Source organism: Schistosoma mansoni, chromosome W (assembly GCF_000237925.1).
Source record: "Schistosoma mansoni strain Puerto Rico chromosome W, complete genome".
Lineage (NCBI taxonomy): Eukaryota > Metazoa > Platyhelminthes > Trematoda > Strigeidida > Schistosomatidae > Schistosoma > Schistosoma mansoni.
In genome coordinates this window covers 58458662-58483712 of record NC_031502.1, presented here as the reverse complement: position 1 = coordinate 58483712, position 25051 = coordinate 58458662, and the positions used below count along the sequence as shown (strand labels likewise).

General features: G+C 32.4%; 2 protein-coding genes across 2 annotated transcripts in view; both read left to right on the top strand.

Moving 5' to 3' along the window:
- Smp_163790 (putative nuclear hormone receptor) overlaps nucleotides 1–19305 on the top strand; it is a gene marked incomplete at its 3' end in the record, with an annotated part of 109302 nt that extends 89997 nt beyond the window's left edge. The window contains exons 10-13 of the mRNA XM_018790317.1: nucleotides 4773–4902; nucleotides 7158–7303; nucleotides 16531–16614; nucleotides 19088–19305. Coding sequence (XP_018655673.1) covers nucleotides 4773–4902; nucleotides 7158–7303; nucleotides 16531–16614; nucleotides 19088–19305 — 578 coding nt within the window. The remainder of the gene's footprint in view (nucleotides 1–4772; nucleotides 4903–7157; nucleotides 7304–16530; nucleotides 16615–19087) is intronic.
- A 4639-nt stretch (nucleotides 19306–23944) lies between these two features.
- On the top strand, nucleotides 23945–25051 carry Smp_163800 (hypothetical protein). Its single transcript, XM_018790316.1, is given in 2 exon segments — nucleotides 23945–24340; nucleotides 24345–25051. Coding segments are annotated over 2 exon segments (522 nt in total). The 5' UTR covers nucleotides 23945–24166; the 3' UTR covers nucleotides 24693–25051.

The window sequence follows — 25051 nt, the reverse complement described above, 5'->3', positions numbered from 1 at the left end:
AAGTTTAGTCTGCACATCTTTGCTTATAATGCTTGTGATTTAGTTGCAATATCATGTCAATCCGTACAGGATGCACATATACCAATAAGTGACTGATCAGTTACAGTTCTAAAGATCAATAGGAAGATTCAAACAACTGGCATACACGAATGTTTAATAATTTTCATACATTTTTCTTAACTAAACATTTTCTGTTTTACTTGTTTTTTCTATCACTGTCTATCTTGTTATTTGTCTAAGTTCGAGTTCCAATTTGTATATTAACACTGAAAAGTGGTAGGTTGACTAGTTTAGGGCAATTATCATGGATTATACTATTAACTTCACTTCTATCCGAAGTTTGTGCTGATGATGTCGATCAGAAGGACAATGAAAGCTCCACGATCAAACTATCCAGCTCAGAGAACAAAACTCTATCAAAATCATCCACCTGAGCTACAAATCTTCTCCATCAACTCAAAATTGTACTATTAGTCCTATATCATATGTAATATGTTCATTACATTACTTAGTCTTTATCACTATTTTCCTTTTTCTCTCTTTCTCTCTCTCTGTGTGTGTGTGTTATATTTTGAATTGTGGTAAATATTTTTAAATGTTCTATACTAACGTTGTTATATTCTACATTGTTTTATGTATGACTAAGTTACTGACTAATTTTTTTTTGTTTCCTTTGAATTTATCAAGCAATACAATTGTATACAGATCTAATATTATCCCCTTTAGTTTTTTTTTTTTTAGAAAAACACATTAGGCGCTATCTGTCAAACTAGATCAAATGTACTTTCCCGGTACATCGCTGTTTCTTTTTGTCTTCTTTCTATTTTTGAAATGGATTCACTTTTAACAATAGCGACAAAATAGTTAAAATATTATAATATACATCAAATTGAAAGGTATTACTTTTAAAAAAACAGGACAAAACAACAACAACAAGCTTTCTTTTAAAGATAAATTAGGATGAAATTCTTTTTCGGCATTGGTTTTTCATTGTTTCAGAATTGTTAATATTCTTTCTCATGATAACTGATGATTATAATCAGAAGGGGTTTTGTGGAGATTTCAGTATTTTCATAGTTGAAATCATGAGTTAATTGAAGCTAGACCACCATGGAAAACCTGGAAGCACTAGACGGCCGTTTTGGTCCTAACACCTTTGGATGCCGGCTCAATGGTCTATCGGTTAAGTGCTCTGGCGTGAGACTGGTAGGTCTTGGGTTCGAATCTTGCTCGCGAGGCAGGATCGTGGATGCGCACTGCTGAGGAGTCACACAATCAGACGAGTTGGCCGTCCAGTGCTTACAGGTTTTTCAGTGTTCTAGCTTCAATTGACTCATAATTCCAACTGATGATTAGTTTAATTATCACCAAAAGTTTACACAATACGCACATAGATACTGTCTCTTATTTGCGAAACTTTTACTTCATCATTTAAAACAAAAAATAAACTATTCTAAAGTATGTGGTCTCTTAGTGTACATTGAAGTGGGAGTATACGTTGGATGTTCTTTTACTTAATTCTTTTTAGTGTTAAACTTTTATTGTCGGAAGGTGGGTTTTGTGGAGATTTTAGTAATTTTATATAGTTGAAATCATGAGTTGATTGAAGCTAGACCACTATGAAAAACCTGGAACTCTTCAGCAGTGTGCATCCACGATCCCGCCTCACGAGATTCGAAGCCAGGACCTATCAGTCTCGCGCGCGAGCGCTTAACCACTAGATCACTGAGCCTGGATCATGGTGGTCTAGCTTCAATTGACCCATGGTTTCAACTATATAAAATTACTAAAATCACCACAAAACACCCTTCTGACAATGATCATATGCTCACTAGTGACTGGCTCCAGGAGGTATTTCATAGAGTTCCAGTGAGAAGCAGCGACAAATAGGGTTCGACCAGGTCTGTTGTGAGATATCAACTCACGGAAGACAATTGGTTAACGGCTGATCAATTTCGTGGATTGGTTGAAGTTAGACATTAACACTCTTAGATGCCGGCTCAGTGGTCTAATGGTTGATAGCTCTGGCGCGAGACTGATAGCTCCTGGGTTGGAATCTCGTGAGGCGAGATCGTGGATGCACACTGCTGAGGAGTCCCACAATAGGACGAGTTGGCCGTCCAGCGCTTCTAGGTTTTTCATGGTCGTCTAGCTTTAATTGATAATTCATTTGATAATTCTATGTTTTGCTTAATAATATTTGTTGAATTTATTCTGTAAAACGGCAACGTGTCTATTTAAAATGATCTAATAATTACTTCTACTTCTACCCGACGTTTGTGTTGATGATATCGTTTAGAAGTGCGATGAAATCTCAACGACCAAACCATTCAGCTCAGAGAACAAAATTCTTCAATATTCCCTGCTCTCTTACATTATTTTCTACCATACGTTTTTTTTTCAAATATCGAAAGTAAGACTATACTGTATTGGTTATGCTCTAAGATTACTTTAACAAGTGTTGATTTTTATCAAATATAAATCATTCATTTCATTGACAATTTTCTCCTTGCTTTATTATTCAAATCAGAATACAATACAAGTAAGTACATTATGGAATCCATGCTGGTAAAGAAAAATACAAAAAGAAAGAGAAAACATAATACTTAACATTTATATTATACAATTAACATAAAACAACTAATGTAGTAAACGAGAACTCAGGTTGGGGGAAACCAATTACCCATATTACCTTTGTAAAACATAAAAATCATACATTAAATACATTAGTTTTACATCTTCCATCAGTTATTCTTCACATACTCCATCATTCTTCTAACACTGTTGTTATTCCAATTTCTATCTGTTTCCCTTCCTGTTCTGTTTAATTTAATCTTCTTCTGATAGTTACTCTACTTCCGATTAATGTTACATACTACTTATGTCTATCAGTATAAGTAGCGTACACACCATGATGTATGATTTTTTCATATATTTTACAAATGTACCGTGGGAGTTAGCAATAAACAACCTGAGTTCTCGTTTACTACACTAATTTGGTAAAATAGTCTGCTCAGTTGAAAGTACAAATCTCATTGAGTGTTCTAACTGTAAAATAAAACAATTTTATTGAATTATATACTGTTATTAAAAATTCCCCAAGTATACAACAGATTATTGAATAAAACATTTAGTAATATACTACTTAATTATATTATTATGAATCACTATATCCATATACTCTTCGTTGGTGCTTCGGTTTTCATGAGATTTCTTAAATTAGCTTACCACATAATTCATATCTATGCTTTATTATAAAGAATGTCGATATATATTTTGTACAATTTCTTCTATATAGTACTACTGTAGTGAATGAGAACATAGGTGAGGATAACCAACTATCTATTTAGCACAAATTACAACGTTCCTTCATAAAATACCATACTCTGATACTTTATTTGCAAAATGTTCTTTAATTGTCTCGGGCTTCATTGTTCCTGGATTTTCACACCAATTGCTTTTTATTTCTGTTCTTCTCTTCTTGATCTTCTCAATGTTCTGCTGTCAGATATTCCATTCCTTACTCATCATATATATTACTTATGTTGATATAAGTAGCTCACACCACACTACTTTTGATGGTGTTTCATTTAAATGTGTTAAGAAAACTTTCAAATGATTTAGTTTTGTTAAATATTATAATTAAGTTTTATACCTGTACAGATAGCCACGAATATTTGCTACTAATTCAAACTTTTCCTTTGCCCTTTTTTCTTTTCTCTTATCGGTTATAGATAATTGTAGCTTATTAATTTTCGGTATGCCCTAAGGTCATATCCTGGTTACTATCCATATATATATATATATATATATATATATATGGAGTTCTTCCATTCCAATTTGTCTTTAATAAGTATCAATTTTCGTCCCTACTTCTACTAACCTATTTCCGAGTATCATCATCTGTTATTATTATTGTAGGAGTGTGTGTGGGTGTATTACTTGGCGTATAAAATAATCTAGATCGCTTCCACAATGTATCAATTATTGTAGGCTGAAATCTAACCATGATTGTACTTGATGATATTATTATTATTAATATTAATGGCTTTATTCAATATTATATTTTTGGTACAATATAGAATGCTCAGCACAAAGTATTTCAAAAAGTTTCCTTTTTCACTGCTTGATAGATCCTGAAGGGAGTGGACTCCTAAGAAGACCACCTACTTCGGTTCGGGCACCCGAGCAGTATCACAACGTTCACACAAATCAAATGATTTGTATGACGCATACATATTTGGTGCCTCCTTGTATCAATGTTTATGTGTTTAAATAAATAAATAAATATAGATAGATAGATCTTGACGATAAATATTGAGCGATCGCCAGTTAGATGTAAACAGTTCAGGAATAAACACCTGAATAATGTTCATTCTTTTCAATGCAAATTTCCAACGACCTCGATATCTCTGTTTGTACTTTTTTTGTAATTTGTACAGCTAAAGGTCGTAAACCTTTCATAAACGCTCTTGAATAGGTTATGCGATTAAAAGATATGATGATGTGTTAAATCAAACCAAATCAGCTAACTTGTTGAAATATTTTGATGACAGGAACAGGTAGCCGAGATATTCAAGCAGGCGGTTTTCCTTTTTTTTTGACTATTCAATTCATATATCATTTCGTTGTAGTTTAATTGAATTCCGTTTCCAATTACCTCATTTCAAATCGATTGAATTATTATTATTATTATTATTATTATTATTACCATACTGATAACTCTACATTGTTGCCATTAATGATTTTTTTTTTCAATTATTTTTTTGTAGGGTTTTGTTATTTAAAAATTAGTGATCAACGTCAACTTGTTCGAAGTGCTATGTATCCGATTATGTTATTGGAACTTAGCCGAGATTATGTGAATGAAGATAGAACACGGTATAATTATTTCGATTTCACGTAAGTTTATTTTATTGGTCATTTATATATATATATATAGACATATAATTATTTACTTCATTAAACCTGTTTCCTTGCTTGGGACAAAGGTCACCGACTTAAGTTGTTCTGGTTGTCAAAAGAGGTATTGATCTAGCGGGTTTCGAATAATCTCGACTTTCAGGGTAGAATTTAAATTGATGAATCGGTTTATACTGTTTAGGGTTTTATAAGCGAGGTTGATTTTTAAGGAGTATGGTTAACAACCCTGATTCAGCCCTCCTCTTTTACATAGACTTGGAGCTTACAGTAACTATAGTGGGCTCTTGGTGAAGTTTTGTAAATAATACAGTAGATTTATTTGGTAACTCAATCAGCTTTCAATTATTGAGACGAAAATTCGACCTTCGGCTCTATTTGTTTCTGTTCAGTTATTGAAGCAGTAACGAGAACTGAAAAATTTCACAATCACATTACATGGTAATAATACTACTACTGCTAATAAGAATATCATCTTCATTAATTAGCATATATTTGTTTGCAATAAAGACTGTTCAGGGTAAATGTGAGAGATTCTAATAAATTCTCGTTTTATCACCTATTCAATCATTCGAAATACTTTACAGAAATAGTATGTGTGTGTTGTTTTTGTTGTTCAACAGCGATTTGTTATCACTCATCTTTATCTGTGAACGTCTTTTTTCAGTCAATTTTGCCTCTATAACATATTTGTATCTTCTCAATATACTTGATTCATAAATGCCATATCCGATCACCCCTTATTCTTAAGAGAAATAAACCGCTTAAATTCTGAATAAATGATTTTACAATACATTGTAAACTTTTTATCTAACCTGTTAAACACATTAGACTTCTGCTTGAAGTGTATGTTGATGATGTCGTTCAGAAGAGCAATGAAAGCTCCATGATCAAACCATCCAGCTTAGAGAACAAAACTCTATCAAAATCACCTGAGATACAAATCTTCACCATCTCACATATAAAACGAAACAAGAACGAAAAGATGCATTTCAATGTGTACAAATTTGTAAAGCAGTTGTCCCAGAAGTTTAATCAATACTTCTTATACATATATGTATGTATATATAACTTTTGCGCATAGTTCCACCTTAAATAATCTATTGAATTTAAATCCTTATCATCAGAAGGGTAAATGAATGAGTAAACAGAGTTATTTCATAAAATGTGGAAACCATACATTAAATGCTTCATTTGCAAATCTTTCATCAATAGTCTCAAACTTCATTGTTCCTTCATTGCTATGACAATTATTCTCTGTTTAAATTCCTGTTCTCCTTAATTAAATCTTCACAATTTTTTCCTGCCAGACATTTCACTTCTGATCGGTGTTACGTGCTACTTATGTCTGTCGACTTTCTTCTTTGCTGCAGTCTGCACCACGGTCCCTGTCAAAATGTCAATTCTGTTGGCGCGCTGACCTCAGTAGCAATGTTGACCTGCTGGGTTATCTAAATCCTATGTCTGTCGACATAAGTAGCATGTACCACAGTAATAGTGACTATTTCCAGACTAATTATCATCAATTTCGGAATAATCATTCGTTACGTTATTTCTCAGTCGAAAATTAGACTTTGATAATTATCGTTTTTAATTTTTAAATGATACATCTACTGTTGTATCAAGCTCATAGAAGTTTATATTCTGATTGACTGATTCTCAAGAGTACAATAAAAGTCTCTATAATAATTACTCACGATTTTCCTTATGTATCATTGTCAATTGTAGCAAAAGCAATACTTTGGTATTCTTTTGTTTGTTGTGATCATGGTCAACCATCATTACTGAAGTAAGATAGTAAAAGTTCTATTAAAGGATGTTATGTGTTCCATTTACCCTTACATTGCACTTACATTACACAATTTGTAGTGAACAAAACATGAGTGGAGACAATCGAATGTATTTCAGCACAAATTACAGATTATCTCACTAAATTCTGTTAACCATACAATGAACAGTTAATTTGCAAAATAACAATTGTTTCAATCTTAACTATTCCTTCTGTAAATATCAGTCCGTCTTCTCTGATTATTATTGTTTATGCATTTTCATACCGATTACGCTTCATTCCTGTTCTTTCCTTATCAATCTTCTGCCAAAAATACATTTTATAGTCTGACCATCACCATATACTACTTATATGGATATAAGTAGACCACACTACAAATCTACTCAACCTAACAGTAATATATATCTAACTTATTGTTTTTAATATTTTAATTTTATTTTCTTTATAGTCCTGAAGAACATGCAATTATACTTAGTCATTTTCCAACATTTCATAAAATATCTGGTCATTTAATTCGTTCAGGTGAATTTCTTACTCGATTAAATTTAGATAATATTGAATTAACTCTTATGTGTGCTCAGGAAGTATTTAAAGGTAAATCAAATTACTTATTTGTACTATTGAATATGTTTTCATTTATTATTACTTAAAATTAAACTTCTTTATTCATTAAAACATTCTAATATCATATGTTTTGTCCTAGGTTCGAACCCTTACTTTGTCTATTTTAGTTTAAGTAATCAAGTTGTATATCTAATTCTCTCATTTGGAATGTGACTTAAACAAATATGTACCTGATAGTGAATTGTGACAGAATCTCAGCACGGATACAGAAGGCTCGACTAGCTTTCACCAACTTGCGTCATTTATGGCGTAGGCGAGATATCCGTCTGGCAACTAAAGGACGGGTTTACTGCGCAGCAGTTCGTCGCGTCCTACCTTATGGCAGTAAAACATGACCGATAAGAGTAGAGGATATTCGTAGGCTTCTAGTATTCGATCATAGGTGTCTTCGAAGCATTGCTCGTATATCCTGGGACAACCGAGTAAGCGATGCAGTTGTAAGGAAACGCGTACTAGGTAAGGATGGCAAATCGATTGATGAAGTAGTGAAACCTCATCAGTTGAGATGGCTGGGACATGTGTCACGTATCCCTAACCACCGATGTGCGATGTTTTATGGTGTAGTAGTAGGTTGGAAGAAAGCTGGGGGCGACCAGACCAAAACGTGGCACAAATCCATGAAGTCACTGACAAGTGGACTGAGCCATGTGTGTCGATGTAGACTACCTGGTTGGGATCCGTGAGATGATAACAACTGATGGTTAGAAACCTTATATAAAATGGCTCAAAATCGTTTACAATGGCGCAGGTGCATCCACTCTTTGTGTTCTCCTAAATTCTAATTTTCTGAATTCTTCATGTCCCTTTCGTTTTCCTCTTTCCAAATTTTTTTCACTGTATTATGCTCCTTGAATAACATCTTCAAACCCTAATCTTTCACATTAGTGCTTATACTCTTACTACCTCTACCACTATGGAATATGAATCGACATTTGTGTCTCTGTGCTAGTGTTATATGGCAACTCGAACTGATGTATGTACGTACGAAGTTCTACGTTGTGACCGTCATTTGAAGTGCATCATGATATCTATTCACCACTCGCCTTGATTGTTATATCCAAGACTCCATCGATATGATTTCAATAGGTGTATGGATTTAACATGACATGATTATTTGTATTTTATATCATGGACTGATATTATCTAAATAACCTGTGATGGATCTAATTCGAAAGTCCATTGGAAACATTACATATAGTGTTCGTTCTAGTTAACTCTCATAATCAAGAGGTGCCTATAATCCTGAAGGAAGTCATACTTCTCATAGTACTTCAAACCAAGTCATTCAGCTTCACAGTTTGAGACGTTACCACTGAGGTTTTCAGGCATTAATCGACTTCTACTATGAGACATTTAAATTTGATGAATCATTGGGTAGTGGTCAATGTCATATCGACATATTCTATATAACTATTCATACTTCCTCCACCATGTCTTGATTAAAATATTCTTCACTAAAGTCAATTTCTTCGTGTAGGTTTTTTTTATGATCTTCATTTGGATTGAAAAGGGACAATTATTTTGTTACTCTTTTACACTATTCTCGTCTTCTTTCCATTGTTCATACATGTTTTTCTTTTAATTCCTTCTAGTAACATGCCTCTCTCTCTCTCTTCCTCCCTTTTTCACCTAAATTAATTAAAGGATTTTTTTTGTATATTCTATAGAGAAAGACAGTCTACTTGCATGAACATTATTCTTACTTACCATTTTTAAATCTTTTTTCTCCTTCATCTGTTTCTATTTTACATCTTGTATTGTTTACCATTGTTGGTTAATGTAATTATCTATCGTCTTTCCTAAGAACCATTTCATTCATCTAACCGCATATCTACCTATTTATTTATATTTTACATTACCGACATCTATTTTGTTGTCATTATATATGTACATCGTATGTCAGTTATTCTTATTAGTTATGTAACAAGAGATTTAGAATAAGGAAAATAACTAGCTAGTACGTTTATTTTGTTTTTATTCACTCTTAGTATTATTATTATGAACAGTTAATAAAGCATATACTGATGGATGTAGAAGACCTGTGTTCCGTACATTCATATGAGTATAGATGCTTGTATGGTGATTATTAGCCTTGTATTAGATGTGATATTCTGTTCTTTGGTATGTGCTGATTATATCGGCATAAGTAATATATAACACTTGTCAGGAATAGAATGTCTGGCAGCAGAAAGTCGAGAAGATAGCGAAGGAAAGAACGGGAACAGAAAGAAACTGGTATGGAAGTGAAGGAACAGTGAAGTCTGAGACGACTAATTGACATTTGCAAAGGAACAGTTAAGTTAGTGACAATTGATTGACATTTTGCAAATTAAGTATTTCTTGTATGATTCTCAGACTTTACTAAGAGATTCTGTAATTTTGTATTTAAATACATACAGTTGTCCCCACTTGTGTTCTCAATCACTACACTTCCACTACTGCATACATACTTACATCACTTTCTATCGCGGCTGTCAGTACATTCGATTTTAAGTAGAGGTGGATGGTGGCTGACAGTGGAATCCAGGACGTCAGTTTCGTCTAATATGGGTCTCGTTGGTTGGATGTACTTACATCTTACAGTTGATATTGACCCCGGGACTCGAATGCAATACACTTCGCTTCAAACACTATCGCTTTATTCATTTAGCTAGGGAGTTCAAATGACTAATATAAATGAATTAAAACCGATACCTTCCATGTTTTAAAGGAAAAAAAATCGTTTAACCATTATTCTTCGTTTTTCTTTAATAAGAAAACGGAAAAATGTTAAATATATATGCATGTCCATTTACTTTTAAGAAATGAAATATGCAGTTTGTTTTTATTGCGTGCGCCTTTCTTCTCGTGACGTATACTGTGGTTAGGTTTCCTCAAGAAAGCGAATTCAATTATTAGCGATTGCGTAATATGATTAATATTCTGTTTTTGACATTGATTTATGTATATGTAGAATGGACAAAAGATTTTTCGTCATAAACTGATATCGACTGAGGAAGTACATAGTGATTAATGACTATTTTCTCCTTGTTTAAATTAAACACCTCACAGTAGTACTTATGTATGATCTCACATATGATTGAGGTCTAAAAATGTGTAGATGTTGCTAGAAGGGAGGATGATTTCATCATTCAATTATTATCGATCATATTCAATATCAGTCATTGAGGAGTATTCTCTGTAATACGAGAAAATGTTGAACTGGAATTAGATTAAAGCCAGTGATTTTTGAATTATTCATCAGATTGATTAAAAAGAAAGAACCCTGGTTGATTACAGAACTGTTAGATACTTAGTTTGATTATCACTTAAATATGGTCCCAAAGTTTGAAAGTTGTATGCTAACTTGTTTTACCTGTTTAGAATTACTCTTTTGTCGGCTTACATAACTGTCACCTATAAATAGAAATAGAAAATATTTAACGGTATACACCTATTAAATTAGTCGCAATTATTAAAACAAATAGAAATATTTATGTTAACATAATGAGATTCTTTATTAGGACGTAATACCAGTAATGTGAAGGCATTATAAATAAATGAGCACTAAATAGTTTTATTATCGTAATTCATATGGAATGTGCATTCTTTTAAGCATTTATACACATGTACACCAACTTATAACAATCATTTAAGTTTTGATTAAGATCATGGACTGATTAGCGTTACACCACTATTGAAAACCTGGAAGCCCTGGATGATCGTTTCGTCCTAGCATGTTACTCCTCAACAGTGCGCATCTACGATCCCATACGAGAGAATCGAACCTGGGACTTTTGGTCTCACTCAAACGCTTAACCTCTAGACCACTGAACCGGTATCCAACTGTGTTAATGTCTAACTTCAATGAATCCACAATGTTGTGCAACCATCTTTCATTGTTTTCAGTAGTAACTGTCTCGCATCCGACACGGTTGAAATCCACTGGTTTTCATTGATGATCTAACATTGATCGGTACATGATCTCACTTAAAAATCAACAATCTTCAATACGGTATACTGATATTTATAGCATTCAATTTATATACATAGTGCATAACATCAAACATAGCATTAATTTAATTTCAGTTAACTCGGAAGTATATTAATCAATCTTCCTTTAATATCATAGATGTACAGCTGTATTGATTTAAACCTCTTACCTTTACTTTTCATTATAAATCCTGGAAACAACAAATCTATATAGAATAAATTAATAAACACATAGTGATAAATTTCATATACATAGTTCCCTTTACCATCTCGAAGAGAGAAAGAACAAAACTTTGAACAGAATAACATGAATTCGTTTTATTTCGTTTAGTTCTCATCAGCTGCTTACAACCTGTGATATTTAAAGATCATAATTACAAAATGAGCTTAAATGACTTACATGAAAGAGTTTCCATGGAAGTTATTTTGAAGATACATCGGTTTAGTATAACAAGGGTGTAAATAAACTTAATAAACTGAATATTGTAAATATATACCTTATGTAAAAAAAACATTCTACAACGTTGATAGTAGTAACAAAAGTCCAAAGGGTTAGAAACAAGTGGTTACGTAGTGAATACTTGTTGATAATAAGTTAGAATAAAATGAGGTTTTACCAAACTTCAGAAGCTCAGAGTTTGACCGCTTATTAATTGCCCTGAAAGATTGTAAGGCATCGACCTGATATCCTGTATCCAAGAGATGCTTAGTAATTGCTCCGTTTACAGTAGTCCTCTTTGTTGTTCGAAGGCTTTTTGGGATATATTCAAAGAATTTAAGATATGTTATTTTTTCTATTCGGCCAATATAACTGTCTTGGTAGGTACTCGTAACCTTACAACCACAGTTGGCGGTAACATGAAATGGGCGCTTGTCAACCTTTGATTAGGTTATTGAACATGTTGTTTCATACAATATTAATAGTTTGGCTGCCGGGTACGTTCTGGCTAATGCCAGTGTTAAGCCTCCTGTTGATTGGGCTTGCGATATCATCACCTATGAAGTTGAGATTTATAGATATTGATTTTTTTTGTTGACTGTAGTTTGTTTTCTATAGACTTTTTATATTTGTCAATGAATTTCTATGGATAGCCGTTGTCTCTTAGGCATTTTTCCACGTTCATCAATTCTACTTCCAGTTTGTCAGTGGTACATATCCTTTCTATACTATACTGATGTATCTTTAAAATAGCTTCCAACTAAACTCTTTCAATAATTAAACATAGGAAATAGGAGGTCAAATGTGAGTAAACAGACTAGAATAGTAGTCACAAAACATTAAAATCATTACGTAATAAGTAATTAGATAGTGAAGAATACAAACGGAAAGAGGTAGAAAATGATTTTAATGTTTTGTGATTACTATTCTAGTCTATTTACCCACGTTTGACCTCCTATTTCCTATGTTTAACTATTGATATTTTTACTACTATAAGTACACCTATCTTCCCACTATCAACTTGTACTTTTAACTATTATTATGCTTGGTGACGTATTCTATTTCATTGTGATTATTGACTCAAATAGCCTTGATTGGTCTAACAATTTCGTATAAATATTCATGTATATTAGAGTAAAGCCTAATGACGATCTCATTGAAAACCATTGTTCGCTTATATATGTTGTTCTAATTTTTACAATGGGAATCTTTAATATTCTAAACTCTTTCATTTAAGTCCTTTAATCCCATTTTTTAAAATTATGATTGTTAAATATGGCACATTGTAAGCAGCTGACGAGAACCAAACGAAATGAGAAATGAACTCATGTTATTCTGTTCAAATCTTTGTTCTTGCTCTCTACATGTCGTTGAGCATCTTGAATTCGATATATGGGAATGCATCTAAATGAAGTTGTTGTGTTTTTTTTTTAACTCCAAGGGGCATTTGAGCTAATACATAACTCACTGTACTAAACATGTTATTTACAATATTTTTCATAGTTGAAATCATGAGTCAATTGAAACTAGACCATCATGCAAAACCTGGAAGCACTGGACGACCTTTTCGTTCTATTATGGGACTCCTCAGTATTAACACCGTTGGATGCCAGCTCAGTAGTCTATCGGTTAAGGGTTCTAGCTCGAGACTGATAGGCTCTGGGTTCGAATCTCGCGAGTGCGGGTTCGTGAATGCGCACTGTTGAGGAGTCCCATAATAGGACGAAACGGCCATCCAGTGTTTCCAGGTTTTTGATGGTGGTCTAGCTTCAATTGACCCATGATTTCAACTATGAAAAATACTAAATCTCCACAAAAATCCCTTCTGATATTTACAATATATTTATTTCCAAAACTTAACACCATAACTAAGCATATATCTCATACCATATTTTTAATAACTCGAATGTTTACATGTATTTGTAACTAGTTTATTCAGTTACAATACAATATGGCTTTGATTGGGGTCAGACGTCTAGGTTTTTTCATGTGTTTCATGTTATTTTATTGCTAAGAAAAAAAAGACCTTGACATGGATTTAGTCTAATTATTGACGTCAATACTGACTAGAAATTCTTAGGTTTATACATATGTATCTGTACAGTCGTTGTGCTGTCTCTCTTATTTTTTTGTTTTGTTTTACATATTCACACTCTCTATTGCTCTCATTTTCATCTGTCCTTTGTTTGTCCCATCTGTATTGTTTTCATATTTATCAGTACACAACAACAGTTTGGGATTTTTCTCGGTCAAGGTCAATAAACAAATCAGACACTATTAGCATATATGCATGTGTGTTTATAGATATAGACGATGAAAATAGTAAGACTGGATTAAGGATAAAAAATTAGGGTCATGTTATTTACTCATTTATTTACGTTCATTATATATATATATAAATTACTAAAAATCTCCACAAACAACTCCCTTATTATATGCTCATTAGTGACTGGCTCCATGAGTTATTTCCTGGAGTTCTAGTAAGAAGCAGTAACCAGTGAAGTTCAACCAGATCTGTTGTGAGATATCAACTCACTGAAGACATTGGTGGATGGTTGCTCAAATTCATGGATTGGTTGAAGTTAGACATTAACACCGTCGGATACCGGCTCACTGCTCTAGTGTTTAAGCGCTCGCGCGCGAGAGTGGTAGGTCCTGGTTTCGAATCTCTTGAGGCGGGATGGTGGATGCGCACTACTGAGGAGTCCCACAGTAGGACAAAACGGCCGTCTATGCTTCCAGGTTTTCCATGGTGGTCTAGATTCAATTAACTCATGATTTCAACTATATATTAAATATAAATATTGATAAAATTCTGCTATAATGACGAGCCAATCATAATTTTAAACTGAACTTTTAAATTTTTGCGCGAAAATTAAAGATCATGTAAAATGAACAGTAGATATACCTTTGTATATTGCTTAAAACGTTTAGAATAATGAAGAAAAATCATTGTGGTGGTAAATGTTTATAATCTTTAATTTTATCTCTTTAGTTGAAATCATGATTCGATTACAGCTAGACCACCATGGAAAACCTGGAAGCACTGGACGGCCGTTTGATCCTATTGTGAGACTCCTCAGCAGTGCGCATCCACGATCCCGCCTCGCGAGATTTGAACCCAGGATCTATCAGTCTCGCACGCGAGCGCTGAACCACTAGACCACTGAGCCGGTCGGCATCCAACGGTGTTAATGTTTAACTTCAACCAATCCACGAAGTTAAGCAACCGTTTACCATTGTTTCCAGTGAGTTGATATCTCACAACAGACCTGGTTGAACTTCGCTGGTTACTGCTTCTCACTAGAACTGCAGGAAATATCTCTTGAAACCAGTCACTAGTGAGCATATAATCACTGTCAGAAGGGGGGTTTGTAAAGATTTCAGTAATTTTATTGTTGAAATCATGATTTAATTAAAGCTATGTTGGTCTAGCTAACTTTAAAATTACTGAAATCTGCACAAAACCCTCTCTGTCCCTTTAGATTGTATTTAATAAGCAAATCGACACTGTCTCTAAATCCTAAAATCAAATGCTTAATCCTGAAACGAACCTTCACCTAATGAAGTTATACTCTATAGATGAACTAATCAGAAGGAGCTTTTTGTATTTTTGACCGTAATCTATTCATTCATATGATTACAGAGCATTTTCCACTGCACCTGATGTTAGTTCGTGATAAAAGCCCTAACCTAAATTTCCAACTCTAACAACAAACACCTAACTGTAACTAGAAACAGTGTGAAGATTCTTAAAAGTTTGTTTGTATTCAAGAAGATTAACAATCTATATCCATTAGAATGAGCTTATACATTAATTTATTTCATTATATTAATCATCAATTTTGTATTATCTTGTATAGTACAGATTTAATCTCATCAAGAAAATTCTCAATACAGCCTGAAAAATATGTTATATAATTACTTACTTACTTACTTACTTACGCCTGTTGCTCCCAATGTAGCATAGGCCACCGACCAGCATTCTCCAACCCATTCTGCCCTGGGCCTTCCTTTCTAGTTCTATCCAATCCTTATGTTATATAATATGATGGCACATTTCTTTTTAGTAGTTAAGGGGATTCAACAGGAATCACTGGACCTATATTTCATTGTAATTAGAATTTATCCTCAACATATTCTTGTATCACGTTAAAGTAATTCATATTTATTGCATTAATTAGTGTTTTAATCAGTGTTTGTTACCATGATATGGTCTAAAAAGTTGATAGATAATATTTGAGTAATAAGTGATTTGAATAGAGATCGCTTATACAACAACAATCTACCATTACTGTTATATCTAGAGCTTTGATTCTTGCTATGCCGCGTACTACTAGACTACTTGAACGACCGAACCCGCAACGTCGCAAGAGAGAAGACAGAAGACTAGTAAGTAGGAATTTTATTCCCCAAAACAGTGTTGAAATATAGTACAAAAATCTTATGTATTTATAGTTTTTTGGCTGAAATTAAATCATCATTTCGGACAACCAATAGGCACATAAGGGGACCTTCTTATTCATTCAATAGGGTAGCTTCACGTCGACATTCTAGAATGTTTCCCTAGTGGTGATTGGATGGAATGTCCTCAGCTCTTTCTGGGCTTCTTGAGGCTTCCTTGAATTTGCCAACGAGCCATCCTTACAATTACATCCTTCTAATAAGTGAATCCTATGGTTTGAATCAATTTACAATGATCGTTTAACATGGACTTATATATATACCTAACTTATTATCATTCTTTTTCTATTCTCTCTTAACTTTTCATCTGTACATCAAATAGATCGTCAAGGTTTAGATGATCCTGTAACACCAGCATATTTATTTAATTTAGTTGGACAAGCTCTTACTGAACATATTATTTCTGGTAAGTAGTATAAATGACTTCAACATGAATAAATGTTGGAAAGTTATATCTGATTTATTATTATTATTTCATATCTCTTTTGTATAATTTTTTTGTTGATAAAACTGAACTTCAATGGTAAATCGATGATGAATGCACAATTTGTCCAAAGATCATGGTGCATATTCTTAAAACAGTATGTTTTCTACCTATCATAATGAAATAGAGGAGGAAATTAGGTTAAGTATAAGCTATATTATCCAAGAATGATTTATAGCTATATATGTATGAATGAATGAATGTCACGCTGAAATTCAAAAGTCCATATTTTAAATGTATATTAAATCATTCATTGATATATTCTGTTACTGATTGGTTGGATGAGTCAATAGCCTGCCTAGTTCATTTAAAGAATCTATTAAGCTTATCCTTATAGTCCAGGTTTATCAGTTCACAAAACCTAGTCAACCATGGGATCAAATACATTTTTTATGTATATTGAGAAGTAAACATTTAAATTAGAGTTTCTTCTATGAATTGTAAAATGATTAACTTAATGTTAAATAATTTGGTGATTTTTTAACGTGAATAATTTTTTTTCCTCAACGTATTTACTAATAAGTACAAATTCATATATATTTGGCTTAGAACCATACTCTAAGTTTAAGAAACAGTAATATAATCGCGCCCAAATGCCCTGGAGTGCCCGAGAGTGGGAACAGTCGAAATGCTTTCACATGGCCACGCGAATATATAGCCTCTGCCAGGGAAGTCCTACTCACTGCCTTCTCGTGGCGGAGTAGGGTGTTGTTCACAAAATTGAGAGGACGAAAAGCAAATGTCCGGCGCTCTAACCGGGTTGGTGGACACAGAAAGTTCACCTAGAGGAGTTGGAAAACCCTGATTCCAAACCATTGGTGCACATGGACTCCTGTATCCTGAAGGAACAAATGGCGTATGAATCAATTGTTGGTCACTGGCTACCATGGGACTGCATCTCCTCACAATGTTCCACTGCCTGCCTTGTGGATCAGATCTTTAGGTCAAAGGCTCCGGGTGTGGTCCCCTAATAAAACCACCTGCTTCAGTTCGGGCACCTGGGCAGTATCACAGCCCTCACACAAATCGAATGAGATTTGTATGGCGCATATGTATCTGGTGCTTCCTTGTACCAATATTTATGTGTTTAAATAATAATAATAATAATAAATAAATAATTTTTCTAACCTAAATAGATGAAGCGGGATTTAAGCTTGTAGCTTAGTAGCTGAAAGTTTGATCAATTTCTATCCTTACTATTTTGTAATTAATTGTGATAATTAATCGACTACGTAACTCCTCTTCGATTTCAATTTCGGAACTGTTACATGACTAACTGATCACTATTGAGATATATTGTGTTGAATTAATTTATTACTATTCAAATGGTTATTGATTCTATGTTTAATTATGTAATCCATACATTAGTTGTAGAACCATAGCAGAGAGTGATGTAAATAGTAGCATTTGTTCATTCAACTTATATATTTAAATGAAAAATTTAAAAGACCCACCTGTTTCGATGCACATAAAAATATAGTTGAATTTTATAGATGAAAATTGATATTGTTGTAATATCCCGATTTCCTGACATTTCGTGACTCAATGTAAGTCACTTCTTCAGAGAATAAAGAATCAAATTAAATAAGCCCAAGTTTAAGTAGTACAAAAGAACAAAGCAAAAATGTTAGATGCGATTAATCAACCAACTCATACAGTGCTCAATTAATATGAAATTATCAAGTTAAAGTGTGTTAATGATACCTATAGTTAATTTGGTTTATAACGTAATTTATGTGCTTGGGAATTGAGGCTATATCAAGGCAATTTTTTTATTTAACCACATAAATATTGGTACAAAGGAGCACCAGATATATATGCGCCACACAAATCTCATTCGATTTTTGTTAGGTCTGTGATACTGCCCAGGTGCCCAAACTGTAGCAGGTGGTTTACTTAGAGGGCCACACCCCGAGCCTTCGACCTAAAGATCTGATCCACAAGGCAGGCAGTGGAACATTGTGAGGAGATGCAGTCCCATGGTAGCCAGTGACCAACAATTGATTCATACGCTATTTGTCCCCTCAGGATACTGGAGCCAGCCCATGTGCACCATTGGTTTGGAATCAGGGTTTTCCAACTGCCCTAGGTGGACTATCCATGTCCACCAACCCGGTTAAAGCGTCGGACATTCGCTTTTCGTCCTCTCAATTTCGTAAACAACAGTAGTGCCGCGAGAAGGCAGTGAGTAGGACTTCCCTGGCAGAGGTAATACGCACAGTATGCACATATGCCAATTAGAGACTGACCAGTTGTAGTCCTAAACATCAATGGGAAGATTCAAACAGACAATACCAAGTAATTTATGTATGTTTATATATAAACGACAGATTTCTTCTTCATTACTTTTACTATATTTCTCTGCCTTTTTCTCTCTATATATATATATGTTTAGTTGGATATTCATTAGAAGAACGTTATGCTGCATTATCACTTATTTCACCAATGTTAGAAGAATTAAATATTGAACATCATGAAGTCATTGCTCAATTACGTCAAGATAGACCAGATTTAGAATTTCCACAATTATATCTTGAAATGTTTCAATTAACTGATGAAGAACAACGTGATCTTAAATGTACTAATTATGATGAATCTGATGATAATCAATAATTGAACAAACAGATTTTAATATATCTATTTGAATATATATTACTCATAATCTCATTAAAGAGGCATTTATGTCTGAATGAACTGTGGAGTAGAAAACAAACCAACAGTTTACTTCATAAATCACTATGATCCTTCAAATTGATCTACTAAACCACAGTATGATTACAGAATACTTTTATTGTATTATTATTATTATTATTATCATTATGATCTTGGGATCATGTTGTCTATTTGCACATATTGATTAATATTTCTAGTTTGCTTCTTCATTATTTCTTATGATTATTGTTATTGTTGTTTCGTCTAAGAAATAAACAGTAAAGCGCCTGAATTCCAAATAGAAATAGTTATTATTGAATGATGATTGCACAGTTTTGTATTTCTATATGTACTATATTGTACTTTATAGATATAAAAAAGCATTTCTTTCCCTTCTCTTTACTATTATTATTATTATTATTATTATTGTTGCCATGGTAATTTCACAGTGGGGATTTTTTCATTTTTTTTTTAAAAAAGGTGTAATGATTTATAGTTTATTTTGACCTACTATTTACTTTATCCTTTGTATGTACACATTACGGATAAATTAAAAAAAAATATGATCTTAGAAGTAGTAATAGTAGTAGTAGCAGTAGTAGTAGTAGTATCTGTTGTATATTTATTAATTTGATTTTGATTTTTTTTTGCTTTCTTTTATTATTATTATTATTACTGGTACTACAGCTATTATTCCCGATTAATGAATAGTTTGTATGTCCCGGTGTGTGTCTTACTCTATATGTATGGTTGGATAGGTGGGTGGGTGCATGAGTGAGTGAGCGATTTAAAAAGGAATATGTGACAACCATTTCAAAACAAACTGATATAGTTTAAAATCATCCTATTTCTCTCTTATTTCATTCAGGTTATTGTTGTTCATTGTACTAATCATGAAAGAGTTTTTTTTTTAATGTGTAATAGAGAAGTAACACGACAATAGGGATTGTTTTTTATTTCTATCTCCTTTCTTTCAATTTTCTGTCTATATTGATAAACATCTCCTTCATTACAAGTGACTATCATGGTACTTTATTATTATTGTTTTCTTACACGTTATTTGTTTAATATTTACATTGAAATTCTTAAATTATAGCGCCTTTATTCTTTGTTATACTTTATTACATTGATACTGTTGTACACTTATACACTTGAATGTGTATGTGTGTGTGTGAGTGTATACTGGAACTATTCAACGTGTAACTGTGTGTGTGTGTATGTATTTGTGTTTTCTTCTCTTTCACCAAACTACTTTTTTTTTGTCTAATCTTTAACTATCACTGTTATTATTCCGTTTATTTACCTTTTTATATCCATTTATTTTCTTTAACAAACTGTTAGATTAAATAGTTAATGATGATATGAATTGGTAACTTAAAAGAAATAAAGCTCCCTTTGTATTTGTTATTTAATTTACTAAAATGAAGCACAAATAAGTACATATACTAACTACAATTATATGTATATACTTTGATGAATGATTGATTTTGACTTGTTCATCTTGGAATAAGTATTAGTATAATCAAGGAAATATCATCATCATCACCACCACCACCATAACAACAACAACAACAACAAAATTACACAAATACAATGGACCTGATGTGAATCGTTTATCTTTTCTTGTGTGTTAAACTCAGGGAAAATCAAGTATAAAATATCTATCAAGGGTTTAACATATAGTTTTAAATGATGGTTACTGTTGTTATTATGATCGTCGGTTTCACTTCTTTATTTTTTTCTCCGTTTTCTTCCTTGTAGACATTGTTGTGTTACCCTCAATGATATGTTTTATGTATTGGTTTTTCTGTATCTGTGTGTGTGTGTGTGTTTCTTTATATCATCATTGGATTCTCTTTTCAACAAATGATGAACGCACAAGACAAATTGTAGAAAGTATTTATATACATACGAACATATATATATATTGATTGTTTATTTTGAAGTCAGGTTATTTTGTTTGTTTGTTTGTTTACCTTTTTATTGTTTTGGTCTTATCCTGTTTCTGGCAATTTATCTTTTTCAATTTAATATCATTCATTATAAACCTATCAACTGTTAACTGTGTGTGTTTATTTGTCCCACATTGGATACTGACAACCATTTGGTATACTTACACTACTACCTATCATATTATCTTTTTATTAATTTCTTCTTATGATTTCATTTGATCAGTTATGTATTTTACTCTCCATTGAGGGTTAAGCAGATCCTAGTTTAAACTAATAATTTCTTCTTTTTTTTTTCACCGGTTGTCAACATATTCATGAATGTAGTGTTGTTAAAGAAAAATGGTCACTTTTCGTTTTTTCCCTGTTTTAACAAAAAAGAAAGTTTATTTTCCTTGTATCTTTACATTGAGATCTTATTTGACGTCACAGTTTGTTTGTTTTCTCCACTTACTGTACTACTATTCAATCTTATCATTTTTTTATAAAATGAATGTTGGACGTTAATATAGATAGGTAGTTTGACAAATATATATGATAATGAACACGCCGATGCATACATTTACATCATATATATATGCGCACAGAAACACTTTCAGTCGGAACAATCTATCTTTGATATTGCTTTTATTCCCTTAAGATTATCTTAGACTTTTTCTTTTCCATCTCTATCATGCTTTTGACTTCTTGACACTTGCCTATTCTTTTTTTTTTCAAGCGCCAAATTGATTATTCATAACTGTCGTCATTAGTCTCCTTCTTTGTTTTTCTAGAGAGAGAGAGAGAGCACTAAACAATTGTCCCCAATAGTATTTCTATAACTAATTTGCTGTGTACGTTTATTGTGTGTATCTCAAGTGGGTCATCTATCACTATCATCATTATACTAAATGTTTCATCTCAGGATATAATCGTATGTAGAAAGAAAAACCGTACAAAGCCATATTTCAATGTCTTTTATATGTTCTTCCATCTTATTTTTATGTGCCTCTTATTTATTATCGCATTCATGAAAGAAAGTAAAACTTTTTATTTTTTTTTGTTGCTTAACTGTTTATTTTATTTCATTTGTTTGTTCTATAAACATCAATGAAGAGAAAGATAAACCCCAGTGTAGATTCAATAACACAGGGATGTATTATTACTATTATAATTATTATTGATACCGTTGTACTGTTGTTTTTGTCGTTGTTGAGATGTTCTTTATCGTATTATTGATTGTGGACAGTAAAGCGCCTCTATTATGTAACCACTCAGTTTCTATTGATTGGTTCTTTTTAAAGAGAAATTCTCTTCTATATTAACAAATATTTAAACTATGAATCAGTTGTTAATTTGTCATATTCTCGGTGTTTATTTTGCTATTTGTTATTTATTACAAATAAACACTTGCTTGATACGTGTATTTTGCCACTTCCTATTTCTCCTAACCTATCTCCTTTATGTGGTTTCTTGTTAATGCCCATTCTTCTTATTTGTCTCTCTCCCTCCGCGTGTATGTATGTATGTGAGTGTGTCAACAGTACTGGCCTAGTCCACATTCTTTGTTACGTTTTTTTAAAAATTCTCTTCAGGTATCATCTATCTATTCATGTCTGTATTTATAATGATGATCAGGTACACGTTAAACACATAGAAGTAAAAACTGTTTTCATTCATTTTTTTTTCCAGTTGCTTTACTTTGTGATGACTGTTTCTCTCTCTTTCTCTCTCTCAGGGTTTTCTATAGTAAACTCAATAACTGTAAATGTCTTTGTTGCAAAATATATATTTCATTTCATTCTTGTCGTTTATATTGGGCTTTTTTGTTCTTCTTTTTGTCACTGGTTATTCAATATTGTTGCTGTTGTTGTTGTTGTTGTTACTTTTTGTGTAATCTTCATAATATCAATAGGCAAATAGTATTCTTCATTCATCTTCAATATTATCTAACCTGTTTGCTTTCTTATTGAAGGAATTATTCAAATTTCATCCTTGTCAAACTCAACATCAGGTGCTTTATGTCTACACGTATTAGTTTATTGTATTGTAAATGCGCGTGTCTCTGTATGTGTATGTGCTCATATGTATATCATATCGTGAATTGTCTGTCATTGTTGAACGTGGCAATATTTATAGACTTTTGTGAATATCATTATACAACAGTGATATCTAAAATGCTACTACTACTATTACTACTACTATTACTATCGCTACTACTACTGCTACTACTACTACAAACACTACCTAATTAGGGTGTTGACAATTATTTGATTACATTGTATTATTCTCCTGCTTCATTCATGTGTGTGTGTTTTTTTACTTCTATTAGTTTCCATGTTATTCTGTCTGTGAATGTGTAAACAATGTTTATTTGGCTTTAACAAAAAAAAAATTTTTTTTTTTCAAAACACATGTTCATTATTAGTTTGTATGTCCTTTTTTTTGTTTTTTTTTCGAAACTGAATCTTTTTAATGTTTCCTTTTTTTTAAAAAAAATTTTTATCATTTAAAATCACATGATAAATATTGAATCGGTTGAAGAGTGTTAAGGTTCATCAAAAATGAGTAGAAGAAGAAGAAAATAAATGAGTGAAACAGTGATCTTCCTTTATTGATTTGTAACTCCCAACCCATTTTGGATGATACACCTACCCATATGCATACACACACACATATATAGATATATATGTATGCTTAACTACCTACCTATCCATTTGTACGCCTTGTAGAAAGAAAAAAATGAAAGAAAAAAAACAAAATCAATTCAATAAACTATCCAATCCCGTGCTCAGGTTTTATTTGTGAATTTTTTTCGCATAAGATTTTCAACACTGAAAAAAACTTATCTATCTATCTAGATATATACATGTTAACAAGTGAATACATGATTTATGTACTTTGATGTATTCTCAACTCTTTTGACACTTCTCACCCACCTCATTCTTCTCTTGTCTTTTTTCTTTTGTTATTATTGTAACCGGATACGGTGTCATTCTTGCTCCTCCCTTTTTTTTTTCGTTTGTTTAAATATTACAACTCGGTTCTTGTTTTGTTTTTTTTGGTTTTAATTTCTCAACTTCGATAATCATAATAATAGTAATAATATTAATAGTAGTGGAGGTAATAATTATTATTGTTATCATTCGATTCGAAGCGCCTCTCTCTGACTTCTTATCCTCTCTACTTGTTTTTTATTTGTTACCAACTTCCCCTTTTGGTTTGAATTCTTTGAAGAAGAAGAAGATTCTTTTTGGTTTATTTATATTTTGTCTATTTCGTTTACTTAACTGCGCCCTTTATATTTGTATTCATTTCTCCTTAACAAGAAAAAAACAACAACTACAAGACAAGATTATTACTTTTACAGTCCAGGGACATTTTAATTTGTACTTGTTTAATTTCATGATACTATCCTAGAATATATATGTAAATCAGTTACTTGGCTAGTTTGTCTCTACCCCCTACACCTCCTTGTTTTTCTTATTCTCACTATAAGTAACATGTAAAAATATAAACAGTAACAAATAAGCACTTCATGAAAGTCTTATTAGATTATATTGGTTAGTTCATGATGATTACTGTTATTATTAATATTACTAATAGACATACTGTCGTTGTTGTTATTATTATTATTATTATTTTCCTTTCCCTTCTTGGTTTTTTGCTTTATTCCTCTCGGTTTTCTTTATTTCTCCTCTCTCTTGATCATGTATTCTTGTTTTGCTTTTTTTGTAATGAACACAAAAAATCAAAATAAAGAAACTGTCTTTTATGTA